The 25,355-nt window shown below is 46.7% G+C and overlaps 1 protein-coding gene across 2 annotated transcripts in view; it reads right to left on the reverse strand.

Annotated features, from left to right (window-relative positions):
- Nucleotides 1-1,647: 1,647 nt before the first annotated feature.
- Nucleotides 1,648-25,355, reverse strand: part of GRB2 (growth factor receptor bound protein 2) — a 67,552-nt gene continuing 43,844 nt past the window's right edge. Inside the window, exons 3-6 of one of the 2 annotated variants that reach the window (XM_086356113.1) lie at nucleotides 13,538-13,635; nucleotides 7,230-7,352; nucleotides 4,400-4,568; nucleotides 1,648-3,674 (exon numbers count right to left, since the gene is read on the reverse strand). In XM_086356113.1, coding sequence (XP_086212239.1) covers nucleotides 3,489-3,674; nucleotides 4,400-4,568; nucleotides 7,230-7,352; nucleotides 13,538-13,635 — 576 coding nt within the window. In that variant the 3' untranslated portion in view covers nucleotides 1,648-3,488. Of the gene's footprint in view, nucleotides 3,675-4,399; nucleotides 4,569-7,229; nucleotides 7,353-7,483; nucleotides 8,093-13,537; nucleotides 13,636-25,355 lie in introns of those variants that run through there. The other variant, XM_086356114.1, reaches the window with a different exon arrangement.

Here is a 25,355-nt window from a genome sequence, read left to right on the forward strand (position 1 = left end):
TTTTGGCCACATTCTGCACCATGCAGGATGTCAGTTCCCCACTGGGGACCAAACCCCCAGTCCCTGCACTGGAAGCCCCCGGATGGGCTACGCTAAATGGGTGACTTGTGCGACTTCCCCAGCAGTCCAGTGGTTAGGACTCCAAGCTTCCATGTCAGGGGGCCTGGGTTGGATCCCTGGTCTGGGAACTAAGATCCCACAATCTGCATGGCATGACCAAATAAATAAATAGGTGACTTCCACATAGTGAACTGAATCTCGGGAAAGCTATCCTTGGAAAAACAAAAATCCCCAAACCCCAACCTTCCAGAGCTGCCCATTTCCAACTCGTTCTAGTGGAGTCCTGCTTCATCCGGCCCCACCCAGGGACTTGGGTGGAAGGAGGGGTCTGTAACTCCCCAGCCCTAGTCTAAGAAGCCCCCAGAGGAACACACATTCCGTCAGTAAGCAAGCTCTCCATGCTATTCTGTGAAAAACAGGGCTCAGGTGGAACCTGGAGAATTTGCGTGTCAATTCAGGTTCGCTGGTTCACTTGTTTGGGAAAGCAAGACGTCCTGACTTGAAGGTCAGCTACTCAGAAGGACGAGTGTTGAGCAAAGGCAGACACAGCGCCCATGACCTTTCTCCTTCCAACCTGCCCCCTGCCTGGGAGCACCGGGCAGGCACTATCACCGCCACCCCCTCCACAATCATGTCTAAATCGAGCTTCTGTTAGACTCCCAGGGCACTAGGTAAGAGTGTCAGGAGGGCCGCTCAGACAAGAACAGGGCGGAGCCCACTCATCCAGCAGAGCTTTCCATCGTCAAAGCCAGACGAGCTGTCCCAGGGCGGAGTCTCCCCAGAGACGCTCCCTGCCCAGGAATGACAGGCCCAGGGTCGGAGGAGGGGGACACAGCCACCAAGAACCTTGGGACCGGACTAGTGCAAAAGCAGTCATTTTCCTATTAATTCTGAGGTTATTCTGAAGCCATGAGTCAAAAGGGGGCAAAAGAACCTCACGGAGCCTACAAGTCAATGGCCCTGTTTTGGATCAGCTTCGGAGGAGCCGGCCTGGGCGGGCCCTGAGCCCCTTGGCTCCCAGCAGGCCAGCCGCAAGCAAGGCAGTGTGCTGGGCTCCAAGGACACAAGTGGAAACTCCTCAGGTTTGGTGCTGTTTTCTCTCTACACAACTCCTACCTCACCTCCTGTTGCCAGTGCTGTGGGTGGTGACAGGCCCAAGGTCACCCTGAAGAGGCCCACTGCACCGCCGAGACTCCTTTCACATGGCTCCTTCTGTCCGTCTGTCCTTTATGGAGGTGGGGGGGTGGGCGGGCGGGACGAGAATCAGGCCAGCCACACCTGGTCCTAAGTACTAGATCTGGGCTGGTTTTCAAAGTGTGGCCCATGCCTTCTGTCAGAACCACCAGGTGTGCCTGTGGGTGCCCTCAAAGGCGGAGCTGAGGGTGGGGCCTCCGACTCGACACTAGGAACCTGCTCCCAGGGATTCTGATCAACATGACATGGGCATCACTGCTCCCAGAGCCCAAGACACCCACGTGGTTCCCCAGAGTGAGGTGAGTCGGAAATAAGAGCACAAGCACCCCCAGTCCCCAACAGTCTCTAGGTTTTTTACTTTAAGGCAAAGGAGTGAAAAAAAAAGAAAAAATATACAGTGAAGAATTCATTGTATGTTTATTATTCACAGTTAATCACTACCTACCAAATGCTATCCGCAGAGTTAAAGGATTAAGTACATACGTCTTTTTAAACACTGATTTTCTTTTAAATATATACACACAAAACTTAGTTCTGCAAGGCTGCATGATATACACCAATTCCAAAATAAAACAATCAAATGGTCCAGGTCCAGAATGCCAGAGATTCCTTGTATTATCAGGAGAGAAGCGAGTGGAGAGTGGCGGATGCTCTGTCCAGAAGGGCAGCGCCTCCTGGGCCCCAGGCGCTCCAGGCCAAGCCTGGTCCCCGACCAGGTCCAGCAGAGACGCTGACTGACCACTTCAGGAGTTGAAGGCCACCACCAACCCCCAGCGGCTCTGTCTCTGCTGTGGGAATGGGGGGGTGGGGAGAGGATGCTCATGGCGCATCACCATGAGGGACAAGAAGCCGGCAGGAGGCGGACGGACAGAGCTCTGCCACGGACTCAACATTCCTAGTTCCAACCTTCCTTCCGCCTGCCCCTGCGTCACAGAGACAATTCCCTCTCGGGGGGCCAGATGGAGCAGCTATGAACACAGCCCGCTGTGAATGCAGAAACGAAAAACCGCCCAGCTGCTTCCCGAACGCAGCCTGAAGCTCATCTGGGTGCGTCAGGCAGGGGACACAACAGGTGAGAGCCATTAACGGATACCCTCAGCTTTCAGAGCAAGAAAGGTGAAGCAAAAATGCTCATTTTCTCCCCCAGTATAGAACATGGTAGAACCTGATACAGTTTAAACTCCTTGGACTTTCCTGCACTTGAAACTGGCTGGCTCCAGAGACTGGTTACTGTGGGTGTCTGAGACTAAGGTGGGGACAGATAACAACCGAGACTGCAAGGTCAAGGGCCCAGCCCCCACCCCAACCCCCCACCAGATGCAGTCAGACGTGGGAAGGCGGCAACCTGGTTCCACTGCACCCTGGCTCCCTTAACCTCCAGGGGCTACAAATGTTAAAGCTGAACCTTAGAGGCTCTGGCTGCCCACAGGCAGGACCCCCACATCCTCCTCTTGCTTGTCTCCTCTTCTCTACCCTGTCCTCCCCTCCCCGGGGGGAAAATATTTACACAGAGTAGGAGACAAATTGGCTGACTGTCTTTAACTTATTTTTAAAATAAAACAAACAAGGAAAAAAACACCACTCAGAAGCAACCCTCGAAATAAGGCAGAAGGCACTATGAAAAACAGCATGCTCAGGAACACCACTTGAAAGGGAAATGGATATAGAAAAGACACAGGCTTGGGGCCTGGCTCGCAGGAAGCCCTGGGGGGCACCAACCCCTCCTGTCACCCCCACTCCCGCCCGCCCTCCTCTAGCAGAAGCTGAAGGGCAGGGACTGCCTGCTCCTGTGAGTGTATATAAAACGCAGAACACAGAAGCGGCTATTTGAAGTCTTCCCAACTAAAACAGACATTTTGCATAGAGAAAATATCAGCCCACGTGGTTTCTTTTCTTTTATTATTGGCATCAGCTAGGACTATATGTGGCAGTAAATGTCATGCACTGATGGACAGAGAGGAAAAAGGATGAAAAAAGGACAGAGGAGGAAGAACAGGAGCAGCAGTGAAAATCTGTAATAAAAACTCTTTTCTTAATTTATAGGTAAGTTTTGGCATTGTTATATCCAACTCCCCCTCCCACCCCCCAGAGTTCCAACCAAAGTGAGCCGGTCACCAGGTGACCCACCAGGTGTTCTGAGCTCCCTCACAGGCTGCTGACAGAGGCAGCTCGTGGGTTTAATTCTTTTGTGTGTGTTTAAAATTTTTCGCTTTGTTTAAATAATCTCTTGACTCTTAGACGTTCCGGTTCACGGGGGTGACGTAATTGCGTGGGAACATGCCGGTCTGCCCGTGGCAAGCCCCTTTCCACCAGTTGGGGTCTGAGTTATCCATGACGTGGATAAAGTCTCCCCGACGGAATCCCAGCTCTCCATCCTCTTGGGGGTCAAAGTCAAAGAGGGCTTGGACGTATGTTGGCTGCTGCAGAAAAGGGCAGGGAAAAAACACACACTGCATCCGACTGTGGCCAGCCCCCTGGAAGCGGACAGTGATGGGAAACGAACGCGCGCCAGCCTCTCCACACCTTCTGAAACAACCCCTCACTTCCCCTCCCCTCCACAAATTCTTATGGAGTTTACTCTGGGGGGTCGTGTAATCTTTCACCAATGATGGAAGCCACCGCAGGGTCCCCACTGAGGTGGTCAGCCTCGCCCCAGCATCCAGCAGCAGGTACTGCTTCAGGAAAGAACTGCAGAAACAGCCCCTGGAGCTTTGCTTACAATCCCAGATGAGGAAATATTTCAGTTCCCATCACTGTGTCACTTAGGGAAAGTCGAAAGGGTAAAGTTTGTACACAACAGGCTGGTGCTAACCAGTACGTGAGGCGTAGGATTTTAGCCATGAGTGTGGACCCCACCCCCTTACAGGTGTGACTTTCCTCACAGTCTACTTCCAGGCAAACTGTGTGTGAGGGTGTGTTAAAGACCCTCGTCCTAGAGACACAGGGTAACTTTTGCAGCACACTGCTTCACAGAAGCAGCCTCTGCGAAATGCAAAACTGTTTCAAATCCAAATCTTTAACGTGAGTTAATAATGAGCATAGAAGGCCCTGAAGTAACCCTTCCAAAAAAAAAAAAAAACCTGCTTGCCTAAGGAGCTATTCTTAATTGCTTAAAGATGATCCCAACCTCTCTTTCGAGGCTTACCTGTGGCACCTGCTCTATGTCCCGGAGAAATATCTGCTGGTTTCTGGAGACGGATGTAGATCTGTGATAATCTACCAGCTCATTCAAAGAGTTGAACTTGACCACCCAGAGGAAATACTTTCCAGCCCCATCTCGGAGCACCTTGAAGTGCTGTACATCATTTCCAAACCTGGGGAGGGGCAGAGGATACACGTGAGACGGGGCTGGAGGGCTCTGTCCTGGCTGCCCAGCGGCCACCTGCCCATCAAGCAGGATCCCTGGAGACCCTGTGTCTCGGCCACGCCCTTCCAGGCTGAGGAGACCAGGACTGCAGCACAACTTGACTCCCTGGTGAGACCCTCCATCAGGATGATGACCGCCAGCGACAACAGGAAGAATCCTCGCCGGACAGGAAGCCCTATTAACCTAATTCTGAAGACATTTGTTAAAAAAAAAAAGCCCCACCCTACAGAAAGTTTCTACGTGCTGTGGACTGTGCCAAATGGAAAAAAAGAACTGAAATCCTGTGTGACATCTGAAGACTACAAAAGGTAGGGTAAGAAATAAGGTGAGAAAAGGAGGGACTGGACACACTTCCAACAATTCTCCTGTAACTGGGAAGAATTTAAAGTTGTGTTTTCTAATCAGGGATTTTAGTTCTACATACGCTGAAAAGGTCTCAAAGAAAAGGACATGTAGGGACAATAAATAAAGGCCCAGGCACCGCCTCACCCCCCAAAGGCTTCTCTACCACCTGGAGAAATGACAAACGCTCTCTTTACAATGGCCCAGAAAAACAGCATGATCTGGTTGAATGGGAATGGCCCACCACCATCATGCTCTCTGCCTTCAACATTAGCTCAAGCAAGGCCCCACCCGTCCTGCTCTCTGCTGAGTCCTCAAGGTCCCCACTGGCATCCAAAGATGCTCTATGAACATCTGCTAAATGAAGAAACGGGAGCCTCGCCCTCCCATCATGGGTGTTAAAGCAAAAATACTTCTTAAAACCAACCCAGCAGGTGGCAGCACTGAGCTTGAAGGAAGTCAGTACAGGTGCAAAGAGCTTAGAAACTGCACTGCTAGTTCATGAGAAAAAAGGTGGATGAGCAAGAAAGCTTTATTGAGGAAGGACAAATTTAAGTGGCACTTCTGGGCTCAGGGAAGCGCTCTACTGCTGTGCACAGCACGTGGCTTCTGAAAGGGGTACAGAGTCCCTGATGGGGTGAGCTGTTAACGACAGGAGTCTTTCCACCACAGATGCCCAACACCTTGAAAACCTGAGGCTGTGGATTCTTGAACCTCCTTGGCTCGGGTGCTTGTGTTATTAAGAGGTGGTTATGACACCTGTTTCAAATTTTACTTGTAAAGCAAGGAAAACGTGAGCTCTTTAAAGGTTTTATTTGCTAAAATGGGAGCTTTCTGGCGGCCACCTGGCGAGCATGGGCAGGGACCACGGTCATCAGACAACCAAACGTGAACTGCCAGGGGCTTCTGGGCACCTTTCAAGGATTAACTGCCTGTATCCCTCGTCTTCCATGGTTGGGTTTATCCTTGGGTCTGTGTAAGATGTAAGAAGAGGAGGAAACGCAAGTTGATGAGAAGCATGAAAACCCTTCCATCTCAAGGAGCTCCTCGCCCACCAGGTCCTCGTTTGCATGTGTTCAGTCAGGCTCGTCAGAAAGCCGCTGATCTGCGCATGCGGGAGTGAGGGGCACACGGAAACCTCTGTACCTTCCACTCAATTTTGCAGTGAACATAAACTCTGCTCTTTAGAAAAGTAAAGCCTATTAAGAAGAAAAAAGAAAAGCCATTGCTAGAAGAGGAAAACTGATGATTAGATGGCTTGATTTTTTCATGATGGGACTAAAACCAAACTATACTGGAAATGTAGCTGAGAATACTGAAAACGTTACCTGAAACCACCTCCCACATCTTCACAGAGAAAAGGAACACAAAAATTTTTCGATTTAAACCTACAGTAAAAAAAAAAACCCCAACACTTTAACCGCACATTTGGTCCTAAAATGAAACAAGATATTGAGCTGATTTCTGAAACGGAAAAATCTTGATATCATTTGTAAATGGCAAATAGTTCTACAGTCTTCATTTTAAATGTATAGTTAAAGTGATCTGAGTTTTAATCTAATCAGCCCTTCATCGTATAAATGATGAGGTGATCAGTAAGATTCCTGGGGTGGGAGTGGGGGGTAGGGGCAGGTTTCCTGCAGTATTAACTAGAAACGGACAGAGTCAAAACACATGTGGAAAGGACAACTGGAGTCAAAATCCTTATGTCGTGGGTGGGGAGTGATTAGCTGAGAATTCTCAAAGTTCCAGTTTATATTCTCCATGATCCCCACAGTGGTATGACTCCCTGCCTCCCCCCACTGCATACCAGCTCCCTCCCACATTTAAATTTACCCCTGGGAAAAGCAAAAAGCCCCCAAACTCCTATGGTCACCTTTTGCCGATGCTGGCAGCCTTTGGGGGGACACCTGGAAAAGGTGCACGAGGCAGCTGACCTGATGACCAGCTGCTGTCAGAGCCGGGTGTGTGGGGACACTGTGCGGCGGGGGGAGTGGGGAGCACTGACAAGTGTCTCCTCTCTGACACTCAGCTGCGCAGCAACTGAAAACGGTCTCCACACGGGCATCTAAAGTGCTGCGAGAGACAATTCTGAAGAGGAGCCAGAAATGAGGATTTTAATATACAGTTTTCTGATTTAAAACAGGCTGTTTAGACAAAACCTGCCCCAGGTTGCCACCTTCGGTGAGTGGAGCCAGACACCTGGCTTCACAACATCCATCAGCTGGAGACAGGATTCCAGGCAGTCAGAGCAGGAAATACTTACTTGACGGAGAGGGAGAAATCCCCAGGAGCACTCTCGCTCTCTCGGATAAGAAAGGCCCCGTCATGCCGCTGTTTGCTGAGCATTTCTTCTGCCTTGGCTCTGGGGATTTTGCCAAAAAACCACCTAAGGAAGGAAGGCAAGCCAGTCAACATCTGCTTCCCCACAAAGAAACGGGATGTCCAGCCTCCCAAACGTAACAGCACACTCTTCACCAGGGGAAGGGCCTCCCCCTCAGCCCTCCTGTCAGTACACACCCGTCCCGGCTTGTGAGGGGTACCGTCTCCTCCCTTCCCCACTCTCCAGAAAGTGACTCATAAGACACAATCATGGGCCACTCTTTCTACAGAGGAAGACACTTAAAGATGGGCCCCCTGAGCCAAAGCCCAGTGGGCCCCCAGCTGACTCATCAGCAAGGCACCGGGGGAAACCCCAGATCTATCGATTGGAGCACAGAATGAGCCACTTAAGGTGAGACAGGCCTTCCTGCAGCCACTTGATAAGGCAGCAGCCTCTACAGTGGGATGAAGAGAAGGCGGGGCAGGAAAGCTAGGAGGCCGAGAAGCTGGGCCACTTCTAAGGGCACCAAGGGGAGAGGCTCGGGCTGGGAGGGAGCAGCCCCGGCAGGCAGCTGTGGCTGACGCTCCTCTCAAGGCCTCTCTCTGCCGTCATGGCTCAGAGGTTGGTTTTCAGGAACCACCAGGAATGCTATGGTCTACCCGGTGCAGAGCTAGCTCGTTGGATTTGGAGCAAGTTAGAGAGTCTCCTCTCCTAGTGCTGATTCACCAGGGTCACAAGAAAAAGTGGGAGAAGTCATGGAAAAGGGCAGGAGCGGCTAGGGCGGGCCTGGAGGAAGAGGAGAAGAAATCTCTGAAACAGTTTCAGGTCACAGGCGCCTCACTTCTCACAGGAAAGCCACAACGAATTAGGACAGATGACTGTGAAAACAAGGTTCTCTGTGCAGAGTTGTCTTTACTGTTGTTATTTAAAAAAAGCAATTGACACCAGTTGTAGCTGATAAAGACCTACCCACTTCATCTAACATGCATTAAATGTGCAAACTAGAATAACTAAAGTTATACATCTAACATATCTATCTTACTTATACGTGACTGCACTGCAAGATGTCTCTGAAGTAACTGTCGTCATTGTTCAGTCGCTAAGTCACGTCTGACTCTGCAACCCCATGGACTGCAGTACGCCAGGCTTCCCTGTCTGCCGCTATCTCCCAGAGTCTGCTCAAGTTCATGTCCATTGAGTTGGTGATGCTATTTAACCACCTCATCCTCTGCCGTCCTCTCCTCCTTTTGCCTTCAATCTGAAATAATACACTCTGCTAAAATTCCAAGAGAAAGATGGGGGCTGCTGGGAAGGGTGCATTCAGAAGCTGCCATTAGTGACTCCGAACAGGCCTGAAATCTGCAGCCCTGTGTCTACCTCACTGGAGGCAACGCACTGCCAAGCTGCTGGGGAGCTGGTACCACCTATCTTCCTGTGCCTACAAAGAACTCGAGGGTGAGTCCTCCAGTGCCCGGAAGGAAGGCCACACCAGAGAAATCAGGCAGTAACACAGCAGAATGACGGCCAGCCAGGAAAGGACAGCTCCCGGTGCTGCGACCTTGTAGGTGCTTTCTGGTTTGGTCTGTGCGCTCGGGTGGACAGCGCACACGCCCTCAGCAGTCCTGGGGCTGAGAGGCAGGTGGAGTGAAGCTCCTCAACAGTCACACTCTTTCCTCACAGACTGCCCGCCATCTTCCCACCAGGCAGGCGTTTCCTTTCTGTCTTCCTGTTTTAAGGTATAAGTAATGGATCTAAATTAAAATAGCTTAGATGTGTGTGAAATAAAAATAAAAAGCAAGACTTTTCTTCCAAACTCCCCAGAGGCAGTGATTGTTGGCAGGTAGGTGTGTGTGTTTTTAGACCTTCCCCTTATGGTGCACGGTGATACAGATACAGAGGCAGTATTTTTTTGCTCCAGCTTAAAATTAACTAATTTTTATTTTCAACTTAAAAAAAAAAATGCTGTAGTAATGCAAAGTACTGACTGAAAGTTTTACAAAGTAAACACACCCTTACTATAAGCATCCCGACTGAAAGATAGAAAATTAGTTGGGGAGTCTGGTGTCTGCTCCTATTTTCACTAAACACCCCCCCCAACCCCCACCAAGAGAAAGGATGTCTCACAATAGAAGGGATATGATGCTACGTGAGGAACAGCTGTCACTCTCAGTTAAAACATTTAGTACCATGTACACCTGCTTAGCATTTCACATTGTTTATAACTAATTTCTTTCAATGGTGACATGTGGGCTTTCCAGGTGGCTCAGTGGTAAAGAATCCACCTGCCAATGCAGGACACACACACAGGAGACTCAGGTTCAATCCCTGGGTCGGGAAGATCCCCTGGAGGAGGAAATGGCAACCTGCTCCAGTATTCTTGCCTGAAAAATTCCATGGACTGAGGAGCTTGGAGGGCTACAGTCCACGGGTCACAAAGAGTCGGACATGACTGAGCATGCATGCAATGAAGGGTGGTATTTATGTGGAATTACATGGCTATGGTCAAACTGTTTAAACTTTTTTAAAAATATGGGTTTATGCTATAATACCATGGGAAGAAGCAGCTTACTTCCAATTCAAGTATATATTTCATCCCATAGGCGCTCATCCACAGGCATTTAATGTGAAGAGCATATATTTGGATCCACGCCAGTATATACAACTCATGCAACGCTAATGCCAACAATCATTTCGCAGTCTGTGTTTCATTTGTTAGCTCAAACGCTGTATTAGGTCATACTTCATTTTAAACTTCTCTCTTCCTCCCTAACAAAAACTTTAAAAGGCAGGAGAGAGGGGACGGGGAGGGAGGGTGTTCCATGCCCTCCCACAGCTCTGAAGCCAACTCTGACCCCGTGCTGCTGGACATCCATTCACAGAGCAGCTCTGCCTCGTGAAACAGTTCTAAAAGGCCAACCACACCCCTTGGTTCAGGTCGTGGTCTTTTCTGTACTATGGTTTCTTTTTTCAGAACTCGGATGGATGAGCATTGCTTGCCTTCCACTCAGAGTCTGGGAAGGAAGCACCACGGGGCCTGGACTCGATGCTTCCTGATCAATTATTATTCTGAAGTTCCCTATAGTGGGGAGACACCAGCAGGCATGAGAGTGGTTTTTTCAACCATCAGGCCAGTAACCGCAGCTATCCAAGGAGGATGGCCTTTTCCTATATTTTCAACAGTCAGATCAGAAATGCCTAAGTCACCTGAAACAATCTGAAGAAAAACAAAGATTTAGAGCCACAGTTTTTTTAATATAAAAATTACAGCCTGCTGTTCTGCTCAAGTTCCCTTCAGCCTGGAAATACAAAAATGAAAGGGAACTGAAGTTGATTTTGTTATCACTGGATCTACCGCTGAAGTCAGCAAACTATGTATGACCCTTAGCCTACATCTACCTGGGTTTGGTATGACCTACTCAGGCTATTTAAAAAATTTAAGGGTTATTTTAAAAAATTCAAACAAAGACGAATACGTGACATGACAGAGACTGCACATGGCCCATAAGGCTTAAAATATTTATTATCTGGCCCTTTACAGAAAAGCTTGAGCAAATCCTGGATCTCTTGAGGCAGGATTACAGGAACAGACGTGCACATTTTTGGCTTGTATGGACCGAGAGGTAGGAAGCCCTGCGTGGCTCCCAGTGACCACTGGCCAACTGCTTTTCCTGAGGGGTATATTCTGTGATGCAGTCCGTGAAAAGCCCACACAGTCCCCAAAGCAACTATGGAACCTAAGTGGCCACAAGAATGCAAAAGTGTGCTTAGTGCACGTCCCAGGAATCTGTAGCGCTCTGCCTGTCTTTTGGAGTATCTTGGATAGCACTACTTGCACCAACATTTTAGTAACCCAGGCATCAGTTCAGTCGCTCAGTCGTGTCTGACTCTTTGCGACCCCATGAACCACAGCACGCCAGGCCTCCCTGTCCATCACCAACTCCCGGAATCCAACCAAACCCATGTTCATTGTGTCCGTGATGCCATCCAGCCATCTCATCCTCTGTCGTCCCCTTCTCCTCCTGCCCTCAATCTTCCCCAGCATCAGGGTCTTTGCATGGCTAAATGTTCAGTTCAGTTCAGTCGCTCAGTCGTGTTAAAATGTTAAATGTTAATACCCGCCAATCTAATGTTACAGGGACCCCAAATGAACGTTATCAGTCCACTGACAAGGGGCCAGGAATTTCTTTCATGGAACGCCTCTGAGTATTTAGTACTTTGGCTCTCATTGTCATGGACAAATTGGTCCCAGCCTTTCTGCAAGCATTTGGGTCTGAGTATCAATTCAAAACTACTTACTGAGCTACTATGTGCAGAAGCAAGGCATGAGTTGCAAGGGAGTATAAAAGCAGAAGACAAAAATTCCTCAAGGAATCTAGTATCTTTTTAGGGGAAGTGGGGAGAAATCAAACTCATATAGCTATAAAGATACAAGACAGTCCAAGTTTCAAACAATTTTAGAAAAATGTCCTTTACAAATTAGACTGATTTTCTCCTTGTAAATCATTCCATGAAACATTTAGTGAGCCATCAAAAGGTGCTGGGTTTTTTTTTGAAGCATAAGCAGTTTCCTTGAAGACCCCACAGATGCTTCATTACAGACAGTTCTGTATCTATACAGAATAGACATTAATAGGTTTCTTCCCATTGCCAGACTGAAGGGTAACCCACCTCTCACTCTCCAGGTGATGGCTTCCTGGATGTGATTTCTCAAAGAACTTCCTATTAATTGTGCAGACATTTTATATACATAATTTAACTACAGAACCTAACTCTGCAGGTCTCTGCACATAATGAGAACTGTGTAAGAGTTCAGTGACCAAAACATGAACCTGACAGATGGTTCAGAGGGAAGCTCCGGAGTCATTTGTCTTGTTTTATGGAAGGCAAAGCATCATCTTAGAGCCGATTCGGTTCATAAGAGAGCATTTAAGTCCCTTCACTTCCTGGAAAAAGGGGTACATCTATGGGGAGAAACTCACATTGCTCTATAGTTTTCTACACTGTTAGTCTTTTATAACGAGAACCATATTCACACAGCAGGAGCTTGGGATGCACACACACTACTGATGTAAGACAGATAACCAATGAGGACCTAGTGTGACACAGCGAACTCCACTCAATATTCTGTGATAACCTTTATGAAAAATGAATCTAAAAACACAATACTGTAAATCAAGTAGACTCCAATCAACTAAAATATTTAAAAAGATGAGAACTAGATTCATAAATTAGTGGTTTTAAAACTGAAAATACTGGAAGCTTCTCAATTTGCAGGATAGAGAGGAATGAGCTGTACCATGGTCAAGGCCCTTTGCGCTCTATGGTGCCTGGGTAAGATGATGTGAGATCTGTGTAAGACAAGTGGAGGTTAAGATCTTTGCTCCAGTATCTGGGGGAAGAGAAGCGACAGGGACACATCACAACAGTGACAATGAGGGAGAGGGACAAATGGGCTGCTGCCTCGAGGTGGGCAGTCATCTACAAGTCTTCTTTACCATTCCGTTGTTAAAACAAGTAGGTAAGATCTACCATTTCTCTGTCTCAGTGGCATTCTAATCTGAGCACCGAAAGCCTCAGTTCTCCCTGACATATAAGAAAACGACTGTGTCTGAGGCAGGAGCAGAGACGATGCAAGATGGGAGAGAGAAGGGTGGGAGGGAAGTGGCCTGTCAGGGCTCCCAGGACCCCACCCTGTCACATAGCAACATAAAAGCTTCTGGAATTAAAAACAAAATTTTCCCCACTGTTCTCAGCAGCCTTTTGTTTTCTCTGAAGTGGGAACACTCAAATGGAGGCTAGGCCAGTGATTATAGTAACACTGACCGAGAACCAATTACAGGCCCAGTACTGTGCTCTGGTGGTATCAATATTATTAAGACATGGTCCCATAGGAAAATCAAACATACCAATACAAAACCATGTGACAAGTACCTGTTCTAAAAACTCAAAAAGCGCAGAATCTGGCATTTTTTGCAAAATGCAAAACACATCTGGCACCAAGGGTTTCACAGAAGAATAATTATGGCCCTAACTTTTATCATTTGCAGATCACAGACAATTATCACTGAAAACATAGACCATCATTGACTATTATGCTCTCGTTATACACTCTTACGAACATGGAAAATCAACGTGCTTTGTTAATTCCCTGGGAAAACAGAGTAAAAAGCATGACATCCATCCCGATGATCTCAATTTTAGAAACAAGCAGGCGTGTCTGACCCTGGATGGTCAAGCAGAGCCCAACTTACGGATGTGGTTTCATTTCTATGTAGTTCTTGGGGATGAAGCCGTCTTTCCCATTGAGCTCTGCCTTGTACCAGTTCTGATCACATTCCTCATTCAAAACCTGAAAAGAATTCAAACAAGGAGAGAAAACAGTCATTTCCTTTTCACTCTTGGGTGGGAAGCCATGAGGGTGATTATGGTGCCTTTAGGGTTTGTTTGTAAAAGGTGTTCTTTTGGAGTATGATCACGTGGACGTCAAACTTGTGATTTCCAACAAGCCGAGTTATGGAAACTTAAAAAGAGGAGTTGTCTCTGGAAATGAGAAGTTCAGGCTCCTAAAAATCTAGCATTAATGCCTCAGCAGAAAAGGAAAGGGAGGGAAAAATAAAAGGTGAGTTTCTGTGAGGAGATTCTGCAGAGCAGCAAACGCTGACCAGAGAATGAAGGGCAGGGAAGGTGTCGCTGCACAGGCGGGTGGCAAAAGCGCGCGCTGAGGCCGCCCAGGGTCTTCCAGCCGGCTTCCACCACGAGGCCCCACCCCGGCTCTCCCCACACTGTCCCTGGGTTGCCCGAGTGTGGGTCAGCCACCGGCACGCCGCCACGTGTGCCCTGGTGTGCCAAAAACGCATTTTAATGAAGAAACACGGCAAGTCCTACTTCCCTTATCCTCAAGGGCAGTCAGAGAATGCTCAAAGCACACCAACCAGCCTAATTAGGGGACAGACCCAGAGACCATACAACTGAGCCACTGCATCCTACAAAGTGAAAACAGACCTAGAAATGTGATGTAATCCAAGGTTACGAGCTAGCGAAGACCACATGGATTTTCAGAACTCAAAGGAAGGTGCTCTCCAATACTTACTTATATGGACAGGTCAGGCCAAGATACTGTTATCTGTAGAGTATTAAAAGAAAAAGAACAGAGCTAGGCACAGTATAAAATCCACTCTCTGAATCCCAGATTTCTAACAAAAGGCAAAAGGTATAAGGCATTTTTAAAAAACTATTAACTTAAAAAGAGAAACTGAAATGTGAGGCCAACTCCACAACACAAACACAGGTAAACGTTGATGAGCTAACTAGTACGGTGGTAGTTAATCTATCCTACGGAGCAAAATTCTAAAAGGAAGCTGGTAAAATTCTTGAAAAAATTATTTATTCATGATGCTGAACAATGCTGGGCTCACTGCCAATTTACAACCTGGGCTGCTTGATGTATATGTAGTACTGGCATTTCAAAGTGAGGTACAACTTTGGAAAGGACAGATGAGGCTGACAGATACCAACAGTGAAGCTGCACTAAAGGTGCTTCCTAGCGACTTCACTTTTGAAAGGAGGCTGCAGCGGAGGAGTCGTACAAAGCTGGTGCCTACTCGTGATGCTGGCTAACCTGAAGTCCTCAGAGTCAGTCACTGAGCTGAAGTGCGCAGAAGACAAGGCAGAAAATCTTGCAAGGGCTAATATATGTGATAGCTGGAAAAAAAAAAAAAAAAAAAAAACCAGCTACTGGCGAATCCTATCAGACTCAGATGAAAACCTTTTTCTTTCCATTATTTTCCCTTAAATTTTTTTCAAAAACTGTACTGTGAACAGAGAAATCATTCTGTTGCTACTAGGCAAGTATACAGCACCCGCACACCAAAGACAATGGCTGGAGACAGAGGGGCTCCTGAGGCGCTCCCTGCCACAATGACATCAGTGTCTGGCCTTGAGCACCACGGCTAATCCACTCGGATCACAGAAGATTCCAGAGCACGAGAGCAGAGGAGCTTCAGGCCAGGATTCTCGTGTCTACCAAAAAGGGCCAGAAGAAAAATGGGGTCTAGTAATTATCTCATAAAGCATCATGGCCTGTTTGGACCGAAAAACAGAGTAAGGTAAAAAAGGACAGTTTTAATTCGTGACTAATAACCCTGCAGCAAAGGTGCTACATGCCAAGTTTTTGGAACTGTACATTCTTCTTGTCACCTAAGACAGAGGCAAACCTCCCCCTAAAAAAATGCCCACAACCCCAACAACAAAAGAAACTCCAGGCCAACCCCTGGAGTCTCTTTTAGAAACTTTTAGAACTATGGTTTTCTGCAGAACAAAATTAACAAAATTATGTTGTTTAGTATGCTCTTCTCCCAAGAAGGTAGGGAAATATGGAACTAATACGTTGAGATCATCATCATCACTTTGGCTGCGTGGCTTGTGAAATCTCAGTTCCCCAACCAGTGATGAACCTGGCCTCGGCAGTGAAAGCCCAGGATCTCAACCACTGGACCACCAGGGAACTTCCCAACACTTAGATTATTTTTAGTGTAATGTTTGAATATGGGAGGCTAAAATTTTAGTTCTCTGGGAACGTTCTAGTATCCAGAATATCGCTTTGCCAGAAAGCCACGGTGCTGCTACGGTGTGCCTCTAAATCTCCATACACGATAAATTAAGCACAGACTGGTTCTGCAGGAGACAGAGCGCAGGAGAAAGGGCCCTGCTAAGCCCGGGTCACAGAGAGTGAGGACCAAGGCTTCCCACCAAGCAGGCACATCAGCTTTCACAACTCAAACCAGGAAAGCCCAGGATGGCATAATTTAAGAGCTGAAAATCAAGTTTAAATGCTTGAAACAGTGAAGGGCATAAATTGACATAAGTGAGTCTAGAGCAGAGCTGAGAAGGGCACCAGGACCAGACGCATCTGTGCCTACAGAGACCGTGCTGAATGTGCTGTGGCTTTAGATGAGGTTCCCACCCCTCCCCGAGTGATCTGCTCAAGCCCAAGCAGAGTTCTGAGAAGGAGCAGACTGCTCCTATCACTACTTCCCCGAAACACAGGCAACTCACCCTTCACTCATTCATGACCTCTTAACAAAAGAGATGATTGAGTTCAACCACCACATTTTCATTCTGGTTTGAAAATTCCAAGGAATGTTTTTAGCTGTTACCCCACAGCTGCATGTTCTATGCCAACCCCCATATTCCCTCGAGTGATGACTTTGTAGCCATCAAAACACTTTGGTTTAACGGAAGCAGACTGATCAAGAGATGAGATTATGAGAGGAGGAAGAGACAAGTTTTAGTGAAGCTTTCATTTGTTCTTCTTCTGGTTGCAAAAAGACTGAAAGTAAGATCACAGCCACAATCAGGAAGAGAACTAAAAGATAAGGAATGGTCTGAGGTTTGCAAAGAAGAATTAAAACTATTGCAGTCTGTTTCATGGAAGGGACACAATGGCTGCTTTTGAGCTGTCGCTAAAGTTAAATTTCTTAACGTGCAAGCTGATAAACCTGGGTATATTCAGCCTGTGAAAATTCACTGAACTGTGCACTTATGATATATAATTTTTCTATATGTATATCATACTTCAACTGAAAGAACTATTTCGGTCAAGAGAACAGTAATATTATAGTCCAATTTACTTGTAAGTAACACACACCCCTAGGGCCTCATTCACCTCCAGTACAAACTTTTCACACCAAAAATACACAGGTGAGCAGAAAAGAACACAGCGAGGCTTCAGAAACCCCCGCCATGATAGCCTGACATCACTAACCTGTGAAAAAATTTAATTCCCGGAAATAAGAACTTTCTTCACAAATGATAACTCAGAGGATTCCACGTTATACTTCTGTATATATATATATATTTTATTAGTTGCTTTATTAATTGCTTTACAGTGTTGTTAGTTCTGTTGTACAAAGTGAATCAGCTATATGTATACATATATCCCCTCTCTCTTGAACCTCCCTTCCACCCCTTCTATATTATATAATTTTGATAACATGATTCACTGTTGCCCCCACCCCACCCCCAATCTGAGACTATTCTAAAGGCAATACAAATTTCCATTTATACTGCCAACTTAAAGGTTTCCAAATAGTTTAAAAAATAAATTAAAAAAAAAGCCAAAGGTCAACGATTCAGATCTCAGACCCCTTAGGATACACCTAATGTGACAGGATTTGACAGGCTCACATGGGTTCAAATTTCAACTTCCCCAAGAAGGAGCTGTGTGGCCTTGAGCAGACGACCACTTTCAAGATTTTGGTTTCCCATCTATAAAGTGGTGATAAAACCTACCACTGAGAGGGTTTTCAGTGGTAAACGACACTGCATTTCCATACAAATTACAGAAAAAGGGTGTCTTTTAGGGAAAAGGTAGATAAAGTTTGTTTACAGACTGCTGTATTTTGAAATATTGGGGGGGGGGGTTTTCTTGCCTGAACATATCCAGTCATTTGTAAATAAACAAAATAACGAAACCATGATTTAAAAAAGACAAAAAAGCCGTGCAGTTCTAGAACAGTACCCATCAAAGCTTTCAATATTCATTCTAACAGCTTGCATGGGGTTCAACACTTCCTCAGGGAAAAATTACCCAAAGTTTTATATCAGTTTGTGAAGCAATGTATAAGAGAGAGCATTTGTACAAAAAAGATAGAAACGATTACATATTTAAGCTCCTTCACCACATAAAAATAAAAATACCAGTACAGCTGGTCCCTGCTTTACAGAAATTCTACATAAGGAAGTGAGGTTTCCCTCACTTCATCTTAAAGATCAACTAATCCCACTCAGGCAACACTGAAATACCGCCCTGACCTGAAGACAAATGTAAAGAGCTATGGCGATCCTACCACATAATTTCAAACACACACACACACGCAGGCTTTTTTAAACATTATAACCCTAAGAACAACTGTACAGGGCCCTGGCTAGGGTAACAGTACTGGGACAGCCATTTAAAATCAGTTCTCTTCAGCCTGTTACATATTTTATTAGAAACTATTAGGATGCTCTTCAGCTTCTCAGACTCCTTTAGTATGGATGGCTGTGTCGGCCTCAAACTACACTGATTCATTCTGAACACTTTAAGTAAGTGCTTTACGATCACCAGCTCCATCTGCTACAGTTTTTGCTCAACATGAAAAACATCTTGGCTACGCTGCTTGCTCTACCGTGTGCCAAATCATGAAAAACACCCACACTGTAGACGAGTTACTCTGAATTTTAATGATGAGATGATCAACTTAAACGTAGTTTAATAATTAAGGTTCCTGGCCCCACAGAAACCTAAGTTGCTTATGTAAGCGCATAGAGCAACAGCCTTCAAAGTCCGGCAGGTCAGTCTCCGTGATGAAAGACTACAACTCTGTAGAGACACAGCGGTACCTTTTGACCCCGTCAAGACGTTGACAGGTAGTGGGCCCTTAAAGACCGGAAAGTTGAGAAGAAATGTATATATATTAAGTTTTAAAGCTCTCTCAATTTTGGCAGATTTATAAAAATGTGTGTAAACACCAAATTATGTTTTATTAAAAGAAAATCTATTCATTTAAAAAAGTATTTATGTAATGATATCACATCAAGGGGGCATTTTTGCTTTATGGTGATGAACTCTTTCAATAGAAGTACAATATCTGTGCCATGAAATGTGTTTTTTGTTCCCTTTGAAATGGATATTTCCAGAAGACTCGTTTCTTTGGGGATCAAGAAGCCCTAAACTCTTTAATTTTTTACATTACTTTCGAGAAAGGATTCTATTTACCAAACTAAAGAAATCCAAAGGGCATTTGTTGATCAACTTTACTTTCTGACCACCAGACACACAGGCATGCTAGGTTTTCCCCAGAAAACCCCCAAACCTTCCACTGGTAAAAATCACTCATCGCTTGTATAATCCCACCTGAATACAACCAGTAACACGGTGCCTTTTCCCCTGTTGCCCAAGAGATGTCTCGCTACCCTCCCTAAGCAGCTGCTACTAACGGGGATCAGTTCAAAAGAGAAATACTGGTGAATCAAGAGGTCAAGTCTCCTACAGGTCCAGGTGTTGTAGTTTAGGGCTGACCAGGTGTGACCTCAATCTATATTTGGTGCTCTGAATCACTTCAAACATCACTGTTTTCCTGTTAAGAAGTCTTAAGGAGCCTCCTATGGGTCCAAGTTATTCTCAGTTTGGCATTCCACTTCTCATAACTTAGCCACCAACTACTTTCTGTCATTCTCACCCACTTCTCTAAATGAACACTTCAGTTTGCCAAGCTAGTCCACTCAGCCACCTCTAAACACAGTCCTCCACGTCCACAGTCTCGCGCCTTCCCTCTTTCCCATCTACTCACACCTCACCCACCGCTGTTTTAGTACTGTGCACCCGAATGCTCTGTCCTCTCCTAAGCTGCAAGCATCCTAAGAGCTTGGCTCCACGCCACTCTCATCTGTGTTCTTCACAATCCTCAGAATGGCATCGAGCATATTCTGAGGAACTGATTTGTATGTGGGGGGTTTGTTCTAAGTAATGCACATGGGATCAGAGCTAGCTGGGCCTGGGGACAAGTGAAAGGGCACCATGTTACATGTTACCATGAAATGCCTTGTGAAACTAACCTCTCTTAAAATGACCCTCAAAAGACTGATCTTCATGAATCTGTTCCCCCCAAGGAAGAGAGGCAAAATAAAGGAAGTAACAGAATTAGGCAATCCATCTTCCTGTAACTTAAGCACCATGTGGAGTACTTCAAAAGGGAGTACCCTAAATTCTTCCCACAATACTACCGCTTCTAACTTTCTCCAAGCTAAAAAAATAGAAGGGTGGGGTGCATAGGCAGGGAAGGGAAATTTCTCCATGACTGATGAAAGGGTATGTCCTAGGTGGACTAGGGAGGGAAGGTCTCTACATACGTCCCAACTGACAGCTCTCAGCATGGGCACTTCCTGGACCAGTAAGATGCCTGGTTCAGCATGCATGTCTGGCTGCTGTTGCTGCTGCTGCTGCTAAGTCGCTTCAGTCGTGTCCGACTCTGTGTGACCCCAAAGACGGCAGCCCACCAGGCTCCACCGCCCCTGGGATTCTCCAGGCAAGAACACTGAAGTGGGTTGCCATTTCCTCCTCCAATGCATGAAAGTGAAAAGCGAAAGTGAAGTCGCTCAGTTGTGTCCGACTCTTAGCGACCCCATGGACTGCAGCCTAGCAGGCTCCTCCATCCATGGGATTTTCCAGGCAAGAGTACTGGAGTGGGCTAGTGACTTACTTTTGCAGGTTGTTAATTTTATAGCTACAACTCCTCCAGCAAAAGGCTTACAAAGGACAGTAATGAAGATCTTCACCTTTTTCCTTCTTCTGAATGGCAGTCAAGATGATGCACAAAGAAAAATGCCTGCACTCTCTCTCTCACACACAACCATGATCGACTATGTTAAGAGTTCAGGATCACTCCCGCATTTTTTTTTTTAAATGAAAGATTTCCTTTATAATATTCACATATATAGGAGGATGAACAATTAAGAAGACTAACCAAATTATAAGAATAATTATAAGAATAACCAAAAGATTATTTTTCTTTGAGAAATATTTCAGTACTCAAAAAAAAAAAAAAAGGATTGGGTACTCTTATCAACCTCTCCAGGTTTGGCTGTCATTAAGAAAGTTGCCCATGACATTTTAACAAAACAGGAAGGTCGTTCACACTTATGTAACTATTACTCCACCCAGATGAATCTGGAGGCAGTGAAACCTAAATGCACAGGCAGTACCCCAAAATAAACTCTTTATATGGTACAAGAGTTTCCATTCAAAATAAGTGTCTTCTGTATTTGGCGACTTGTGGAAGACCTATTACTTTGGTATAGCTGACTGCTCAACAGAAGAATGCAATGCTCTCAAGGTGTCAGGATTTCAACCGCGGGGGTTTGGGGCAGTTGGGGTGGGGGTCATGGTGGACAGAGACAAAGATAAATATGAGGGAGTTTCAAGAGAGAAAATGCTGTGCATTTGAAAAACTCAACAATCCTGCCACAGCCTGCCAGGAATGAGACTGCTAAGCCCTGAGCCAGGTGAACTGAGGACACAATGGCCACCCTTCCCTCCCCAGGGAGCTTGGGGTCTGGTGAAACGCCTGTGGCAACACCACGGGGGATGCCAGGAGAGGGGGGATTACGGGTACTACGGCAAGGACTGGTTCAACAGACAATGTCTGAGTTCCAAACACCAAAGGGAAAGACGTAAGTCCAGTTTAGGGGTTACAGGAAAGCTTCCTGGGTGAAGTGTGCTTAGTCACTCAGTCCTGTCCGACTCTTGGTGACCCCAGGTTCCTCTGTCCATGCAATTCTCCAGGCAAGGATACTGGGGTGGGTTGCTGTGCCCTCCTCCAGGGGAGCTTCCCAAGCCGGGGACTGAACCCAGGTCTCCCACATTGTGGGTGGCTTCTTCACCGTCTGAGTCACCAGGGAAGCCCGGGTGAAGTGTGAGGAAGGTTACATCCCCAGCCCCAACCTCAGGGCGCACTGTGTGCATCCCTGGTTCTGCTCCACTTGCGCAGAACTCTGCGTGGGAGGAACACGGCAGACTTCCCAACTTGCTGTCAGGCAAATGGAGGGCTGGACGGTTCCCTCGGTCCACTTGGCAGCCACTGACCAACAGACTGGTTAAGCTTCCCTAAGTTAGTAAAACCCTTACTAATGGTATCAGAACTCCTAATTGGAAATAACCAAAATAATCACAAAACTTCCTGGCTGAAGATCCCTGGGTTGGGAAGATCCCCTAGAGAAGGGAATGGCTACCCACTCCAGTATTCTTGCCTGGAGAATTCCATGGACAGAGGTGTCTGGCGGGCAACAGTCCATGAGGCTACAGAGAGTCTGACGTGACTGAGCGACTAATACACACACACGGCTAACTCTTTAATGATATATATTTAGCTACCGTCCTTGTTCATTAACGGAAGGCTGTCAACTTTAGGCTAAATCCTACAACTCTCTCCTCAAAAAACACTAAACAAAATAAACAAAGCCTCTCAAGCCAGGGGAACAGCAGTCACCTGTTTTCTAATGACAGGCAAACCTGCTCAGGTTCATCAGCTCTACACTCTATGATCTAACTCACTTCCTGTTGCTTCAGCAAAAAAAAGGCAGGAGTTTCCCAAAAAGTCCTTTTCTGCCCCAAATTAATGACAACAGAGTTTATTAAGTTTTACTCAGGCTTATTGATCCAAGATGTGAACTAAATAGGGTCTATTGATTAATAGTCATTGTGGGACCCAAGAGCCACCCCACAGAATCTAATAGAAAAAAAAGGCATCAGTCACTGAGCTTAATCACTGGCAACTGCATGAGAATCTGCTGCTGCTGCTAAGTCGCTTCAGTCGTGTCCGATTCTGTGCGACCCCAGAGACGGCAGGCCACCAGGCTCCCCCGTCCCTGGGATTCTCCAGGCAAGAACACTGGAGTGGGTTGCCATTTCTTTCTCCAGTGCATGAAAGTGAAAAGTGAAAGTGAAGTCGCTCAGTCATCTCCGACTCCTAGCGACCCTGTGGACTGCAGCCCACCAGGCTCCTCCTCCCATGGGATTTTCCAGGCAAGAGTACTGGAGTGGGTTGCCATTGCCTTCTCCAGCATGAGAATCTATGACTCTGCAAATCTCAAGGCCAGGGGTCTTTACACCTAGGGTGCTACCGTTCCGAACCAAAAAAACCTAGTTCCAAAAGCATTTTCCACTTCTGAAGCAGCTAATCCAGCTCCATGGCAGGAGAGTCCGTAATCCCATGAGAGACAGAGGGACTGGGCGAGCATGTTGAGTCCCCACCCCATTGCCAGGGTGGAGGTGATGCAGGCAATTAAACAGGTAAGTACAAATACTAAACTGAAAATGTGGATTCGTGCTGTGTTAAGTGTAGGATTAGGGAGCAGAAAAGACAGGGACCTCCTTTAGTCTGGGAGGGAGGGGGCATGTGGGCACAGAGTAATATTTGAGGGGACACCCAAAGAGCTGCCTATGAGTAGTCCAGGCAGAAAGCTCCAGTGAGAAAATCAGGGAGCTCAAAGTGCTCAGAAGCCACTGAAGAGTGGCAGTCAGGTTTGCCTTTTTCAAACATTCCAATGTGAGAATGAAGTGGAGGGAAAACCAGGTGAGACCCACCCTAGCTGCCAGGTGGAAGATGCCAGCACTGGGACTGCAGTGGGAAAGTGAGGTGCAGGGAAGCAGACAGAGTCAGGATACCTAGAGGTGGAATCAAAAGAGCTTGGCGGGTAGATGGGACTCAGTGGGCTCCCTCTTGGCCATCGATTCTCTTTTTCTCTCTGTAAAGCACTTTAGAAAAACAGCTATATAGAGCTGCTGGTGAATATCCTTCTTTTAGCGTCCTCATGAGTAAAGCCTAACTGCAAAGGCAGACGGTGCTCCTGAGCCTCTCCAGGTCCAGTGGACACTCTCCCTCACCTCTCTGTGCCCTGTATGGACCTGCCACGGCTCTCTGGTTCCCCAATGGGGAGGCCCGCGGAAGGCGGCTTCCTACTGGGGATTCTGTGGGCGGCCTCGGCCCCCCCCAGCTAAGCGTTCAGCCCTCTCAGCTCAGTCGCCTCCTCCTCCAGGCTTTGGTAGCGCCTCCCCCTTCCTGCAAGCTACTGTCTTCTTTCTCCAAGCCTCAAGATGGTAACCCGCTTTCCAGCTCTGGGTACCGCACCATCCCCTGTGGTTTCCAGAGAAACCCTGCCCATACCTTTCTTGTAAATGGTCTCATTAATAAAATCTCTTCAGGTTAGCCCATTTAGGTCTGTCATGTGTTTCCTACCAGGACCCTGGCTGAGATTCCCCTCAAATCAGTTCTATTCATCCTTTGGAACGGATTAAGGAGATATTTCATCACATAAAGTGACAGTTAAGGGCAAACAGATCACAGAAGTATTCCAAATTCTACTAACTACTTGGGAGAAGAAAACTTAAAAGACTCTTGAGGTCCACCATTCTTAAGCCGTTAAATAATTCTGTCTACTATTAAAGTAGTTACAGGGAACTAAGAAAGGTGACGAAGCAATGAAGACCTAAGATCTGTAATCCGGCCAACGCTAGGCGGTCCTGATGAGTTAGCTGCAGCTGCTGTCCTCTTTGAATTGCACTCTGGTCCATGTTTGAGCGCGTACTACACTGACAGCTTTGTGCTAGGAAGCTTCGATGGGATCTGGGGGGTGGGGGAAGAGACACAGTCCTACCTTTGGAAGTGTTTACAGCTAAGGGAGCTATGCATGTAGATAATAAGGGAATAAGTAGAAATTGGGATAAGGGAAATGGCTGATTTTAAGCTGACTATGGAATTCATGGGAGAAGGCAATGGCACCCCACTCCAGTACTCTTGCCTGGAAAATCCCATGGACAGAGGAGCCTGGTAGGCTGTAGTCCATGGGGTCGCTAAGAGTCGGACATGACTGAAGCAACTTAGCAGCAGCAGCATAGAATTCACAGCTACATGTTTCCAAATGAGCTGCTTGGTTGATGTAGAAAAAATTCAGTTCATGTCTGGAGGAACTAGAAAAATGGCAACTTCAAATAGTCCAGGAATAGAGAAAGAACTTAAAGGCAGAGCAACTCAGAGTAGGTAAGAAGGTGTGGTAAAACAAGGCCATTGTCCCTTTTATATTTTAATTGGGTTCAAAAAAGGAGGGAGTTGCTGTTAAGTCACACAGCTGGTATCCTCTCTCTGCCAGGCTACAAAGTACCCTCCTGCGAAACGGAGCGGTCACGTGTTTAAGCGACCAACAGGCACTGTGGATGGCTGGATGGGGCTCAATGGCGTGCAGCTGCCTCTCAGGTAATCTCCAGGGCGAGGCTACTCCACTGCCCCTCCTCGCTGTCTCCACCACTCTGCTCAAGTGCCACCGGGAAGGCTGAAGAGTCTTGTAGCCCAGAAACCTTCAAGGCTGGAGTATCATGTGGGCCTGCCTGGGGTAACTAGATCAAATGGTCTATTCCAATCTTCTGTCACTCAGAGATTTGACAGACTACCCACTTCCTCTACTTTTGGATGACTGGATTGGCAAAGATGAAAACAAGTTAATATTCAGTGATGATGACCGGCTGTTCCTGGTGGG

The sequence above is a fragment of the Bos grunniens genome, chromosome 19 (genome assembly GCF_055505025.1).
Source record: "Bos grunniens cultivar Pamir isolate PY7600 chromosome 19, Bosgru_T2T1.0, whole genome shotgun sequence".
Taxonomy (NCBI): Eukaryota; Metazoa; Chordata; class Mammalia; order Artiodactyla; family Bovidae; genus Bos; species Bos grunniens.